Consider the following 14,799-nt stretch of genomic DNA (forward strand, 5'->3'; position numbering starts at 1 on the left):
TACAATTTTTAAAAGCTGATCTTGTGCTATAAACATTTAGTTCCATATATTAGTCCGGTCATGGTTTTCTGTATTTTTTCTTCAGATCTTCTCAAATAAGTTTAATCGGATGGTGATACTACAAATGAAATTACCTGATAACCGAAAAGGTTTGGTTCAATATGTAACACTTATACGTAAAAAATATATTTGATTTATTATTACTCTAAATGTACCAAAAAAATAAATATTTCATATTAAGTAGTATAGTCCTACGTCTACAGTTCGTGCAACCCCATAGGGCTGCCCCTTGTAGTTTTTTACATTCATGAAGAACTATGGTTAACATGCATGCACTACTTAAATGCAGATTAAAGTATTCAATACAATGACAAAAATTATTTTTAATTGATTTATTGGACTAAAAGTGAGCATGACAATCAAACACATGTTCTTCGTACTGATACGACTGCTGCAAATTAGTAACTGATTCACTCTGACTAGACCATGCGTATTCCCCACGCCCATTAACCGTTATGTATCCGACGCGGTACCCGGGTACCTTTTTAGGATTCAGTTAATGAAATTCCATAGCTGGAAATTGAAACTTTGTGACATCTTAGAACTTCACTAAGTCAAGCTTTTGGGTTAATAATATTGTTGATATAGTAAGGGAGGGGGGGAGATAGGAGGGGCTCCTGAATTTTTTTCTACGTAACAGACCGACGTGGGTAACCGGGTACCCACAAAACTGAAATGCAAGTAACAAATGTAATTTTCAACCGATTTTGATGCTTTTGAGTATTTTGGATTCACGAACTCATCCGCTTTTGGATTTGGTGAAAATGAATCGGGTTACTTCATTCGGTTCCCAAGAATCCGAATTTCCGGAAGCAGGTTCCAGTACTGGGATACTATTTCTGAACTTCAATGTAATACTAGCAATATGGGTATCAAAATTCTTGGAATTGTATCAGTAGGACAGCCTACTGATACATCTCGTGGTTTTGGAACCATTTGGTGATTTGACCCCGGAACAGGTTCCCGTGGGGCCGTGAGTGGCCATTTCATTCCAATTCAATTTTTTAAATTGCCATAGGGTCCCGTAACAATAAATAACTGACTTCCGAGACAATTTGAAGAGTTTTGATACTCATATTGCTAGGACATTATTAAAATTTACAAATCAATCCCTAGTACAGGAACATTACCCCGGAAAATCCGGATTACCAAGCGCCAGATGCATTCATCCGATTCGATTTGACAAATCAAAAATTGGAGTTCCTGAATCCAAACAATCTAAAAGTGTCCAAATCGGATAAAGGAAGCCCTAGTTATGAGCATTTCAGTTTGTGGGTACCCGGGTACCCACGTTGGCCTGTTACAGGTGTTTTTTTTGTTGAACACATAACAGTTAAATGCCCAGTTTATTAGTTTCCTCGTTGGTCAAATAAACACTAAACAAACAAAGAAATTAGTTTGATCAGTCCAAAGCAATGTCAGCTCGATTGGCATCAACCGGCGGGCACGTGTTCCCTTACAATGCCATCAAATCAAAGAATATTTAAAATTAATTTTTTTTTTACATTTTAACGACATTCAATTAGCTAGAGATTACTGGGTAGGGAAAGTTATGAAAATTAGAGCCATAGTACTCAAGTGAGAGCAAGGATGTGAAGTAAACAGATCGGAAAACTAGAAGTGGCATGGTCATTAGAACAGGCTTAATATCGTACGGGCATAATCTTTGTCTTCTGTTAATGAGGGTCGAGCTTAGACAGTATAACTACGAATCACCCGAGTTCACTAACATGTGTCCTGATAAAGGTAGACTTGTGACAACTGTCGGTGCAATTCTGAATATATCAAAATGAAAACTTAATTATTTGCAATAAAAAAAGATCGAAAAAAGGAATCTTTCTCAAAGATAACACTGTTGATGAATCACCTCATAAAATAGGTGATAAGGGAGGCGGACGAAAATAGATGACCACCGCCTGCATATTACTTTGCGTTTGCCATATTCTAAATTACAACCTGCGTAATATTTGGTATCGGTATGATTGAATAAATACGATCGACGCGCGAATTGTAAAAATAATCAACGTCGCACACCCTTGCGAACTATAACACCGAAACACAATAAACATTTCCGTTGCCCAAAAGTCGCTATTAACCTACTGTACTGATCTGTTGTATAGTTGTACTGATCACGACTTTTCCGGTTTCTTTTTAAATTATCAGGTGACCAACCTACTAATGACTATTATGCCTAGACGTCGTTGTAGATCAGAAAATGTGACACTTGGTCCGTCTCAAACCGCATATATACAATTGACATGATTTTGTGATCTTAATCTGATCACCCGACCAACACGCACTCCGTAGCGATTTCCGTTCCCATGCTCATGACATAAAACTCACACCGGAAACGGATTCGATAACCAAAATGAACACGCCTTCCACTGGCACCGGCGACGTTCAGTCTCAGTTGATTTCATCCTCATTAAAACATAACCAAATTAACCTTTGGATAAGCCGTTCGTCTGCTTCCTTCTTATATGAATTAAAGCCGTTTCGATACCGCTTGAGTATCAATTTCAATCAGTAACCACTGGTTCATCGCATCCGAATGAATTTCTCGATCAACAAGCTGAACATGGCACGAACCTCGCACGCAGTATACACTATTCAACTCGCAACGTTGATTGGTCCAAACCAGGCGGCCGATTTGCTGCTGCCGTGGATGCTGGATGAACACACCGTAACGCTTGCCCCGAAGCACGGATCAAAACAGACTCGGTCAATATAACCCGTAGGGGTACAACATCTTTCGCGCCAACGCTGCGCTGGTTGCTGGTTGAATCATGCTGCTGCCCGAGAGGTGCAACTTGTGGATCGCGCGATCAAGTGTCTTGGCCGCGGAGTTGGCAACCTGCGAGTCTCACCCTTTTGGCCCAGTCAGTTCTGTTTCGGATTTGCTAGCGTTACGTCGAGCTTCAAAAAGTGTCTCCGCTGCCGTTGGTGTTCTAGGTGTTCAGAGTCTCCAGTGAAGTGCTCCTACGCTGGTGATACTTTGTGTGTTCTTGATACATATGTGATTTTAAAGATTTGATAACATTGGTGATTTTAAAGATTTTAATAAAATATCGCGAAAAGTGAAATCAATCTTGTGAAAAAAAATTGAAATAGTTCATATCTAGAAAAGTACAGGGAAAAAGTGGCATTCTAGGAAAATCATGCAAAAGCTGTTCTAAAACTGAACAAGTGACCGCCGAAGAAGATCAGTGTGTAGCCATGGAAACGCCATCAACCAGCTCGTCGGAGGGCCCGAAGCGTCACAGCCTGACCGTGTACAATGAAAACGAAAGTGAAGTCTCTAAGCTGTCCCGCTCCCGTAGCCCATCTCCGCAGCTACCCTACAAGGGTCCGAAAAAAGTTTCTTTTTCCAACGAATTGCCCGGTACATCCTCGGATCCGACCTTAACCCAGAAAGGTGAAAGTGTCAAACTGTCCCATTTCGATGTGAACCCGTTTGTATTTTTGCAGCAGAAAAATGATTCCTATTTGAATGATTTACATCAGAGAGGTGATACTGTAGATTCCGTTGTGGTGTCCAGTTCGGACGTGTTCCCGAACCAGCGAAAAGTCTCGCTACACGGGGCGGATGAAAGTGAAACCGTTGACCCTGAACCGAAGCCACCTACGTCGATCTTGAAACCCAGTGACCCAGTTTCCAGGCAACCGCCAACCGACAACTTTGATCCCATTTCCGCTGGATTGGTGAATGACATAAGGGTTCAAAGCATGATCGTGAATGATTCAATTTCCGGGAAGAAGCAAAATTTGGCCGATAGTGATAAAATTGAAAAAAGTGTTGTCGTGGCCAGTGGTCCGGCCGTTAGTGCGATGGAGCTGGAAGTGAAGCGTGATAAACGTCGCTGGTTGCTGATTTCCGAGTTGAGTGCCATTTTTGGTGAAGAAAAGCACTCCGTCGATGGGTTCAAGCGAATTTTCCGAGAACAGGTGAGTCAAATATACAAATGTAAAGCGATTTGGCGGTGCATCGAGTGAACGAAGAATTGTACAACCCACGCCGATCCAAGTGTTTATTCATGAGAAAACATAGTTATTGGAAAACAATGCAAAGTGCTATTTGTAATTTTAATAGTGGTGCTCCGTTCCTACACAGCACCCCGAGGACCCTGAAGGGGATCATGCGAAAGACTTTATTATTCATATAGACCATCATTTGCATTTATTTGCATATTTATACATTCACGATTATGATCGAGCGGTTGCGGCTCATCGGATCGGATCTTGCAAATTGCCGCACAACAGCTGATGATGATGATGATCTTCTTCTGCTCTTTGTGCTCGCGGGGCTGATGATGCCCTCTTGAGATGTGCGGCAGGTTAAGACCTCTGGAGAAAACATTTATTATCTTGTGTCGATGCTCTTGCATTTCGGTTGAACGTGAAAAAGCTGTGTCTTAGGCAGCGCGTCGCTAATGGCTTAAGTTGGAATTTTGTTGTGCATTAGAAAAGAGATGGTAGCTTCTCATTGAAGAATTATTTGACTATTTTTTGAAAGAATGTTATTCTGATACATTTGGCCTAGAAATTCACATGAATCACGGGATGACAAATTTGTTAGTATATTTTCTAATTTTGACATCATATATTAAACGCTCTGGTCAGCCGGCTGCCGAGGTTTGGTAGAAATTTGCAAAACATCCAACTCTACCTTCGGATTACCAACTCTATGAACAGTGACTGATATTTAATTGAATCAAATATTGTTAAACAACAAGCGAACTATTGTGATATAGAGAGTGTTAGTAAATTCATTCAATTTTCATGCAATAATGCCACAATTGAACCATATTCCCTCTAACTTTTATGACAAAATACTGAAAATTGAGCGAGTGACAGTGAACCCACGGAGGCGCCTCGTAGAAAACTCGTTCAACGATGTACTTCATAACTCAAAATTCACAGGACGAATCGTTTAGAAATTTTGCACAGTTCTTCTTCATATTATTCCACAGGTAATGATGGGAGTTTTTATTTTTTGCTCAATTTTTCGAATTTTTCACAGCACTTTGAATCCAAAAATCCGCTAAAAAAAATCGTGAAACAAGTTATTGGGAAAATAATGATAATATTAATTTCAAAGTTAGGTCTTGTGCCCGCAAATTGTTTAATCCATTAAAGGTTGTATATTCGCAGGCATTTGGCTCTCATGCCAAACGGCTGTTCGTTTCCCTGTACTCGTCAGCGATCCAGAGCTTCTGTGCTTGGCTAGCCGAGACATCACTCGGTACCAGCCAATTGCATTAGACGTGTGAATTGTTTGGATTTAGCGTCTAACTGGCGCCAAATTGGTGTTAGTTTGGATATATCGTCTAACAGTTGGCAGCAAGTTGGTGTCAGTTACTGACGAGTGGAACACGAAGCATTAAAACTTTTCATAGTAATTTTGTAAAATGCTCCTGTACTTTCCTGAACAATGATGTGATAAAGAGCTGTGCGCAGCTTAAAAATGATTGGTCAAAAAGATTTTAAGTTATGATGTACACCGCATTTTTCCGCGGTGACTCCACTTTCACTCACCCGATTTGTATAATTTATAATGATAATTTGCAAAAATATTGTTCAATTGTTGTTTTATTGTATTGGATTCATTGAAGAGACTATCACTTTCTGCATCACAAAAAAAATATAGAGCGAGTTTTTTCACCGAAAATGCTTTACCTCCTCCCCACCTAATGAAAACTATTGATAAATTAAATAGACTGGGAAGCACGACGACTATATTTTATTTATTTGAAACTATTGTTGTAAGAGGAACAGTTACACTGAAATAAATTCGTGATAAGCAATGAAATAACAATTTCTTTCCCGACGAACGTGTAAACGATGTACTGTTATTACCCATGCTAGAGGATTAATAAAATAGTTTACATAAAAGAGGTTTTGTAATCAGCCGGAAGGCCGCCCTCTGGAAATGAAATTATTTTTTTATTGAGCCGAGAAAAATGGAAACTACCCGAAGCTTAGGGTCTCTACGAACTCGGGGTCTTCGTAGTTTTATCCATTCATTCATTAATTTTCTATGTTCGGGTACTAACTATAATTGGGTAGAAATAAGTGTGTAGATATAGTTTTCAAAAAATTTGAGCAAATAGTAATGAAATAAGAGCAGAGATTTCAAATAGGCAAGGATTTGGTTATCTTACGGATTAATCTTCTGTCTTCTGCTGGCAGGAGTCAAGAGTTTATGCTAATCATTGGTTCCATTTTAAAGCGAGACCATGCTAACCGACAATTTGTTCTGTTAATTTCACAGGCTTTACTATTGAACCTTTTTTTAAATTTGATGATTTCTTTTGTTCTATTAATTAAATTACCTACGAAAATTTAACTCATTTAATTATTTATTCAGCTTTAATAATTTCAATTTTCTATAAGTTTATCAATTTTAACTAGCATTCAATTAAAAAATTTGTATTCATTTAAACCATTTTATCACTCAATTTCATCTTATAATAATTTTGCCATTATTTTTAAAAATTTATGCATTTGTTGATTGTATTCAGTTTTTCAGATTCGAGTTTATTCCAAAGTAAAATCTCCCAACAATCGTAACTTACGAAACCGTTTACCGTTGTTTTATCGTGTGTACATAATTCGAAACATTGAGTATATCTTTGAAATATAACAAACTAGAAACTTGTATAACATTCTATAAGTGCGAACATTGCCAAACAATTTTCTTCACAGAATTAGCTATTTGATATAAACTATAGTAAAGTAGTAACAAATACCCATGGATCGAATAATAATTAATTTTTAGTATTTTGACCTTATTTAGAACTTTTTGGTAGTATCCAACGGGGAAAACAGATCGGAATATGAAGTTAAACGGAAGTAATTATGTGAAAAAATCACCCCAGTGGTAGAATTGGAACCTACAACCCTTAGCACTCTGGCTCAATGCACTAACCCTTATGCTATCCCTGGGCTATGGTACTCCCAAGAAGAACACACGATTATTGCATTGGTGACAGTGATCGTACCGATTCAATTTCCCCGCTAAATACGAAGGCCGGAGTTTTTATTATCACCTGAAAGTGGTTGTACTTTTCTTAAAACTGATCGAAAATATCCTTTGTAGTGTATGATACTTGAAAATTATTGTACTTTCAGGAAATGAATATCTTGTTTTGCTCCGAGGTATGAGAATTGTGATTTTTCATGATTATTCCAAAGGAGACGCATGGAAAAATTCGCTCACTCGCGCGGCAGTTACTGACTGTTGGTCACATAGTAACCATTATTTTGTGCTCACTGATTAACCCTAAATGCGTTATTCAAGCAAATAGGTTGAAAAACTTCGCAGTAGGACATAGATGTGCAACCTACGAATGAGCGATGAACCTTCAACTTCCAACAGCAATGTGGAATCTTCACTCGTAAATGTTTGTATGTTAAACGTATTTTTTCGCTACATTTTTATTGAAAAAGCCTGTGGCAGATAGCTTTACGAAGCCCTACAAAGAATTAGATATACTGGAGTTCTTCGTAACTCAGCGGTTAGCTATGTTCGGAATTTCAAAAATCCGTAATTATTGTATCTGTATAACTGTAATTATTCAATAAATGACAGATGATTTTCCCAGCATTTATTGTGTTGTGAAAATATGAAAACGAAAGAAATAAATTTAATGAAAACCCATTATAGAGCGCGATTAGCTCGGGAAGAGCTCTGTGAGCTAAGTTATCTGCCAAAGGAATGTCGAATGAACGGTTCGTGATGCGATTTCCCGTGCTTGCCAACATGGTAGTGTTGAATCCTTGGATCCGTCATGTAAATTATGGATGTCTCTCCAAATTATTAACAATTGAAAAAACGGGCATTCTGTTGAAAATTCACTTCACTTCATTGTATGAAAATGAATTTTCAGATATAGTGTGCTTTATATTCGTAATTGTTGAATTTTTTGAGCCACTCTACGTGTCAAAATATTGAGTTAATTTTTTTTAAATAACATCAAATATGAATTTAGCGTTATAAAATTACTGAAAGATAAAATTTTTATCAGATTCAGGCAACTTTTGAAGTTTTATCTGACTTTTGCATGGAGGTGATCACTGTGCAATAGGCTGTCCTAAAAAAATCGATATTCATATTTAAGGCACTTTTGTAGAACAAATCATGTTTCTAAAAAATCATCTAGAGGTTCTGCAAATGCGATTTATGGAAAATGGTAATTTTTGAGCTAAATTGTCCTATATAAGTGGTTTTCAAAACTTTTTAAAAGCCCAATTATTTTTAAAATATTTCTTTTATTTTTCTGTGGACCTTAGAGAATAAATCCCATTTAAAAGTTTTTTACAAAAAGTCCTTATATTAATTATAGAACCTCTTAATCATGGCGAAAAAAATATTTTTTGGTTAATTTTGAAGAAATCCACACAAAACGAATGTCAATTTTTTTCAATAAACCAAAGCTATATTTTGGAAAGTACTGCAAAACTTGCAAAAAATTTCGTGAACAAATGTTGTGAAAATTCGGTCGAGGGGCTGAGATATAGCATTTTTAGTAAATGCTTTCAAACCATGAAACTTTGCTACATTTTTGAATTGTTCAATATCTCAACCGTAACTTGACCAGTGTAGGCATATTGGGTGTCAAATAAAAAGGATCTTACAATCTTACAAAACATTTTCATATGTGGAATCTACCATCTTATTCTAAGGCAGTCATTGAAAGATTTATGGGATAGTGTATGATCAAGAACTTTTTCGAATAAGAAGTGATAACACCAATGATGCTATAACCTATGTAACAGTCACGATTGATTAGATTTATTTATTAATGTATGCTAAGTCTTGTAATCAAAGACTCAAATTGTAGCTATTTGATATGTTATTATGGTGCCACTGTGCGCTGGTGGGCGGTTTGGATTAATGCTGCGCCAAATTGAGCAATCGTCGTTGTGGCAAGCAGATGGAGACGAACATCATCATAGGGGGACGTGACGCGATAGGCTCAGAGTCCGTCAAGCTTTTTTGGGCAAAAGAAGCTAATTGAATATTCCACGTTTTCGTTAGTCTCGGTTTCGCATACGTCAGGCGGTGCCCCAAAAAATGCTCTTCGATATTTTTTTCGGTAGTTCGCTGACGAACCTGCGCCAATAACCGCGTTTGTTAAATTTTGTCAAGCTTTTCATTGACTTTTCAAACGTCGCGTACTTCCTGAAATTGTCATACAGAAATTCTTTGTGAAGGTCTTTTTCGCGTATACATCTGAGCACTCTTTATCCCACCATGGGTTGGGAGATCGTTGTCGGAGTTCGCGTCTGGTACGCGAATGTTTTTTCTTCCCAGGTGAATTCCAACATGATTGGCACTGAAAAAACTATTCAGCGTACCCTTCACCATATTCGGACTGCTTTGTTTAAGCTTTTGTTTATCTATCTGATCTTATTTCAAAGCTAATTGCAAGGTTACACTAACAGTTTTACCTTCAACGCTACAAACAATATCAATATTCACAACATTCTAAAAGCTGTAAATTGAAAACCATTAAAGTTACAAATATGACGTCTGCAGCGAAGTTGCTTTGGAAAAGATTGTACTATAATTTTGCTGAACAGTTGATTAGTCTATCTCGTCTTATGTCAAAAATAATTTTCAGATCATATAATGTCATCCAGCTCAAAGGTGCATCAATTAAAACAGATTATTTGTTCCGAGTATATAAAAGCTCTTGAAGCAATAGTTTAGTTACATATATTTTTGTCATCCTAAATACAGGATGCGAAATATGTACTGGTTGAAGCAAGGGACCTTTAAAACCCCCTTACTCAACAAATCCGTGCTATGCAAACTCAAAAAGGAAACCACGCCATCGATTTCCACCTTGTTAGCTGGTACTTAGATAATGTACTCTTTCGTAAAAGGCTTAAGACAAGCAATATCATTAGCCTGCTTCGGACTATTTACCACTACCTTAAGCTTCTCAGGGAAAATTTTGGATATTTCTGTCACCGTAGTTTTGACACACGTACAATGCGAAGCAGAAAACCTCTTGGTTTGCTGAGAATTACTGATTTTTTGGTTTATTATTTTGGTAAAACAACGTATTCAATGCCCATGAGACTAAAACGCGCCAGATCCTCGAATGTTTTGTCACTTGTGATTGCAAAAAATAACAGATTGCGCGTCGTATGGGTCCAAGTATCATATTTGCCAGTTCAATAAGAGTGATCGAATATATTTGCAAATACGCACTAAACCACTTGTCACCAATTTGTTTTCAATTAAACCTTCGGTCACGAAAATAGCGTGGCAGAATTTATAAATGGTCCTTATTGGTATAATCACAAGCATATTTAGATCCCGTAACTTGAAATTTTCCACCTCGTTCAAGTAAACGTTCCGATATTACAATAAAGACGCGAAACAGAAAAAAATATAAATCAAGCACCTCCCGTTTCCAAATAGTACGTACTTATTCTTAGCTCGGTATAATTGACTGATGAGTTAATGGACTAAAAGTAAAGCATTAAATATGACCATAAAACATTTATTCCTCGTGCTGAAATGATTGCCGCAAATTGGTAATTGGATTTGAATTGATCTTGCGAATTGTCAATTCTTCACCCTCATACATAATTCAAAAGTCATTCACTCAGACAAGACCATGCGTATTTCCCACCCGCATTAAAGACCCAGTGAATTCGTTTCCTAGTTAGTCAAATAAACACTAAACAAACAAATAAATTAGTTTGTTCAGTCTAAATGCACATACGTTGTATAGGTATGAACTTTTATGAAAAATAACGGATCAAAGCCCAAAAATTAGATCCGGAAAAGAAGTCTCCTAAAGTCCCCACTCTCGATGGGGGATGCAAGTACAATGTGTCTTCTAACTTATCGTCGTCCATATCTGCTATATACTGAGTACACTTCAATTGATGTTTCAATGGCAGTCACAATTAGTAGTGAGGCATTGGATAATTCAGCACACGTTTCGTTCGAGTTTTCCATATTGTAGAAGTCAATTAGCGAGGATTACAATAAGAGTTTATGCATTGGACAGTAGTTGATCTGACTAAACTTTTGCCATCCTGATAGTTTGAACCATGTCTTTTCCACAGTATTGGTTTGTATAGAACTTATTTTACCATATTTCCTGAACGAGAATTCCGAATAAAACAATATGCAAGCTATAAGGATGGCTGGAAGGAGACTGTAATCAATGTAATCAATTGAATGCACGCCTTTTATGCTGTCGACATAGCCTAGACAATTCACACTATTTATTTTAATGCAAATAAAAACTTTGATGTACCTACCTGTCTCTTTTACTGCTCAATGTATATTAATTAGCCTTTTCTCAGAAGATAAGATTTCCAAAAACACTTCATAACTTTCTGATACAATGGTTCTTAAATTCAAGATTGGGTTATCTATCTTCAAAAATGTTTTTCAACTTTAACTTTAAATGATCATTGCAATTTAATTAATTATTTCATTCAGCATCTTTTTATTTATTTTTTTCATCTGCGTTCAATTTATCTACTCTATTCTTTTCGTCATTTGGATTCACTCTGACCAGTTTATTCTTTTCGTGCATTTTACTCATATCATTCATTTAATTTATTTTATTCACTGTCTTCATTTAATGCATTCTATTCATTTTTTCCAGTTCATAGATTTGTTCCTCATTTTATTAATCTAAATATTTTTTCAGTTTTATTCATTTCATCCAAATAATTTATTTGACACAATTTATTTATTTTTTTCTATTAATTTATAACCTTTAAACATCCTTTAATTTTTCATTTCAATCAATGCATTTTATTCTGCCCATTTTCTTCTTTTTTATTCAATTTATCAATTCAGCTTATTTTGTTTATTTGATTCGTGTGTTTTATTTATTCATTTCATTTATTTTTTTATACATTTTATTTTCTTTGTTCATTCCATTATTTTCCATTACATACATTTGATCTCCATTGTATTCACTGCATTCATTAAATTGAATTGATTAAATTGATTCATTTGATTCATTCGATTCATTTGAATCATTTGATTCATTTGATTTAATTCAATCGTTTGGTTCATTTAATTCATTTAATTCGTTTTGTTTCTTTAATTTTATTCATTTCATGTTCAGTAATTCCTTTTATTTATTTCATTCAACTTGTTAGTTTGAGTCAATTTATTCTATTAATCTTATAAGTAGTTCTAAATATAGTCTAAATTTTCAATAATTAAGCTAATATAATTTGATTCGTGTGTAATATAAAATTGATTTACCTTAATCATTCTACTCATTTTATGAATTTGAACACCTTTTATTTCATTTTTTATTTTTTTTTATTTCGTTTCGTTTAATGATTTTATATCATTTATTTAGTTTATTCGAGATTTTATTCATGCAGGACTAGAAACTGTTTTCATCCCATTTCTAGTTGGGTGCCTATTTGGCATGAGTTCTGCAAACTAATGAATGATCCAACAGTGATATGTGTAAGAAATGTCCCATCTCACTGCTAAGTGGATTAAATCGGTTTTTATAAAACAAATAAATCTCAGATTTGAGCAAGAGTAATAAATTACAAGCGAGTTTTTATTTTCCTTTAGATTGGGATGTGCCAAATTTAGTTTTATGAGTTTGTTTATTTACATTTTTTGTGAAACTAGTTGGCAATTATTTCAAATTACTTTAAGCTAATATTCGCAACATTTTTTTATTGTTCAATATTCCAACGTGTTAAAATGGATGAAACTTTTTGTACATTGATAAAGCACAGAAATAAAACCATTTTAGCAGCTTTAAAGGTTTTCAGAATATTTTATTCTAGTTGGACACAAAAATATACGACTTTGGTTACTCGAATTGTACAGCAAATTGAAATACTTTTTATAATACCAATTAATATCTATTTAACAATGGGTATCTTTCCAGAATTAATTTAAACAAAACATTTGAATGAAAAACATTGACATTAATAACTTCATGTGAGTGAACATGCAGGTGATCAAAGTCACCCCGGAATACGAAAACGGACTATTGTTTTAATGTTGCTTTATTTTGATAATAGAAGTTTGAACGTTATGGTCATACGGCTCTTTTCAGGTTAAAAAAATCTTTTAGGAAAATTTCTAACGCTATGTGCGGGGTTGGGTATCGAACCCAGGTGGGTTACGTACAGGGCAATGGATTTACCAACTACGTTATGGCCGCCTCTGTTTTAATGTTGTATTATTATATGAAAATTGAGTGTTTACACAAACACTCTCCATATCCTCAAAAATGCATGAAAAATGATTTTTTCAAAAACTCCCTCAAAGATTCTTTTGAAAAATCATAAAAAAACAAATCTGGATGATTTGATCAAAAGCTATGGGTAAAAAAAAATAGTGTAGCGTACCTCGCAGTGTAGATTTTACAGCTCTTCAGATGCAGCATTAATTTAATCGTAGGGGTGACCGGGGCTGGTTGGGCGAGTGCCTTTTATGAAAAGGCTATTATACGCAGTAGCTACATCTATAGTGATTTTGGTGGTGTATTAAATCACTAATGTACCGACGTAATTTCAAGTGTTGCGGTGGTGTCGTTTGTACAGGAGCACCTTTGTTCTTTTTTTTCGCACTGCACAGTGGTCGCAATGGTACCAAAACGTGCGTTTAATTAATTGTGCTCTAGGAGTTGATTTTAGTGATTTGGTGTGTTAGGAATACTTTTTTGGAATGTAAGCCCTATTCTTTTGATGTATATTGAATTGTGATTAATCCACCTGATTTTGTCCAACTAACGATTCCTATTGTCGGAAAATACCCATAGATCTTAATCACCAAGACTTCTTCTCAGAATTCCCAGTTTGTATATTTAAAATGCTACGTCACCTGATGAAAGCTTATGGTGCACATACATATATTTTTGATTAGATAACCAATCTAATTAACCAACCAATATGTAAAAATGTCGGAGCAGAAAGTTAAATCTAACATCTCTTTCATCCGATATGCTGGTAATCTTGGTGATAATTCTCACTAAGCTGACCAATTTACATCATTTCCGTTTATTATTCGATCCCAATTTCTGCCACAGTACGAGACAGTCCTTTTGAAATCAAATGAACAACCCTTTTTCTGTTTATGTCATTGCGACAGCACATAGTTGTGTTTTCGGATATCAGAGATGCGGTAATAGTACTATTGACCATCATTTGAATCCCACAATTTACAAAGAAATCACTCGCTACATCAGAAATTCGCTCACACAACTAGACCAAGGTAACGACTGGCTTTTTTGAGTCATACAAACCACGAAACAGAGCTACATCTTGACTTAGGGATTTCTATTTTCAGTCGTTTCTTACGACACCAATGTATCAGTTCTGGGTTAGTTTTATCATCCTCTAACCATCAAAATTCAATTTCAGTACAATGAGCCAGCAATCAATCTCTGTTCAGATCAATTCGCGCTTATATAGTATAGCTTATATAGATAGTATGGCTATCTCAAAAATCCCTGTAAATAAATTTCCTCCGACTAATTTCCCTGAAAATCGATTAACGTTCCACCGCGTGCAAAAGTAATTTCGATCTAAAATTACCGCAGACCCACTTATGGCGCTTCAAAAGAACGCCGCGAAGGTTACGGATTGCTCCTACACTGAAAGGATACCGAAGCACCGTTTTCGTGCAAGTCGTCCGCCACACTTTCGAACATTTGCTCTCGAAATTTACGAGCCGCGTATGCAAATTGGAACTCGTTGGTCGTAATGGCTGCA

The 14,799-nt window shown here is 35.9% G+C and overlaps 1 protein-coding gene across 1 annotated transcript in view; it reads left to right on the forward strand.

The window, feature by feature from the left end:
- The first annotated feature begins 2,875 nt into the window (after positions 1-2,875).
- LOC131678425 (NADPH oxidase 5) overlaps positions 2,876-14,799 on the forward strand; it is a 300,998-nt gene continuing 289,074 nt past the window's right edge. The window contains exon 1 of the mRNA XM_058958575.1: positions 2,876-4,005. Coding sequence (XP_058814558.1) covers positions 3,277-4,005 — 729 coding nt within the window. The 5' untranslated portion in view covers positions 2,876-3,276. The remainder of the gene's footprint in view (positions 4,006-14,799) is intronic.

Source organism: Topomyia yanbarensis, chromosome 2 (assembly GCF_030247195.1).
Source record: "Topomyia yanbarensis strain Yona2022 chromosome 2, ASM3024719v1, whole genome shotgun sequence".
NCBI classification, from domain to species: domain Eukaryota; kingdom Metazoa; phylum Arthropoda; class Insecta; order Diptera; family Culicidae; genus Topomyia; species Topomyia yanbarensis.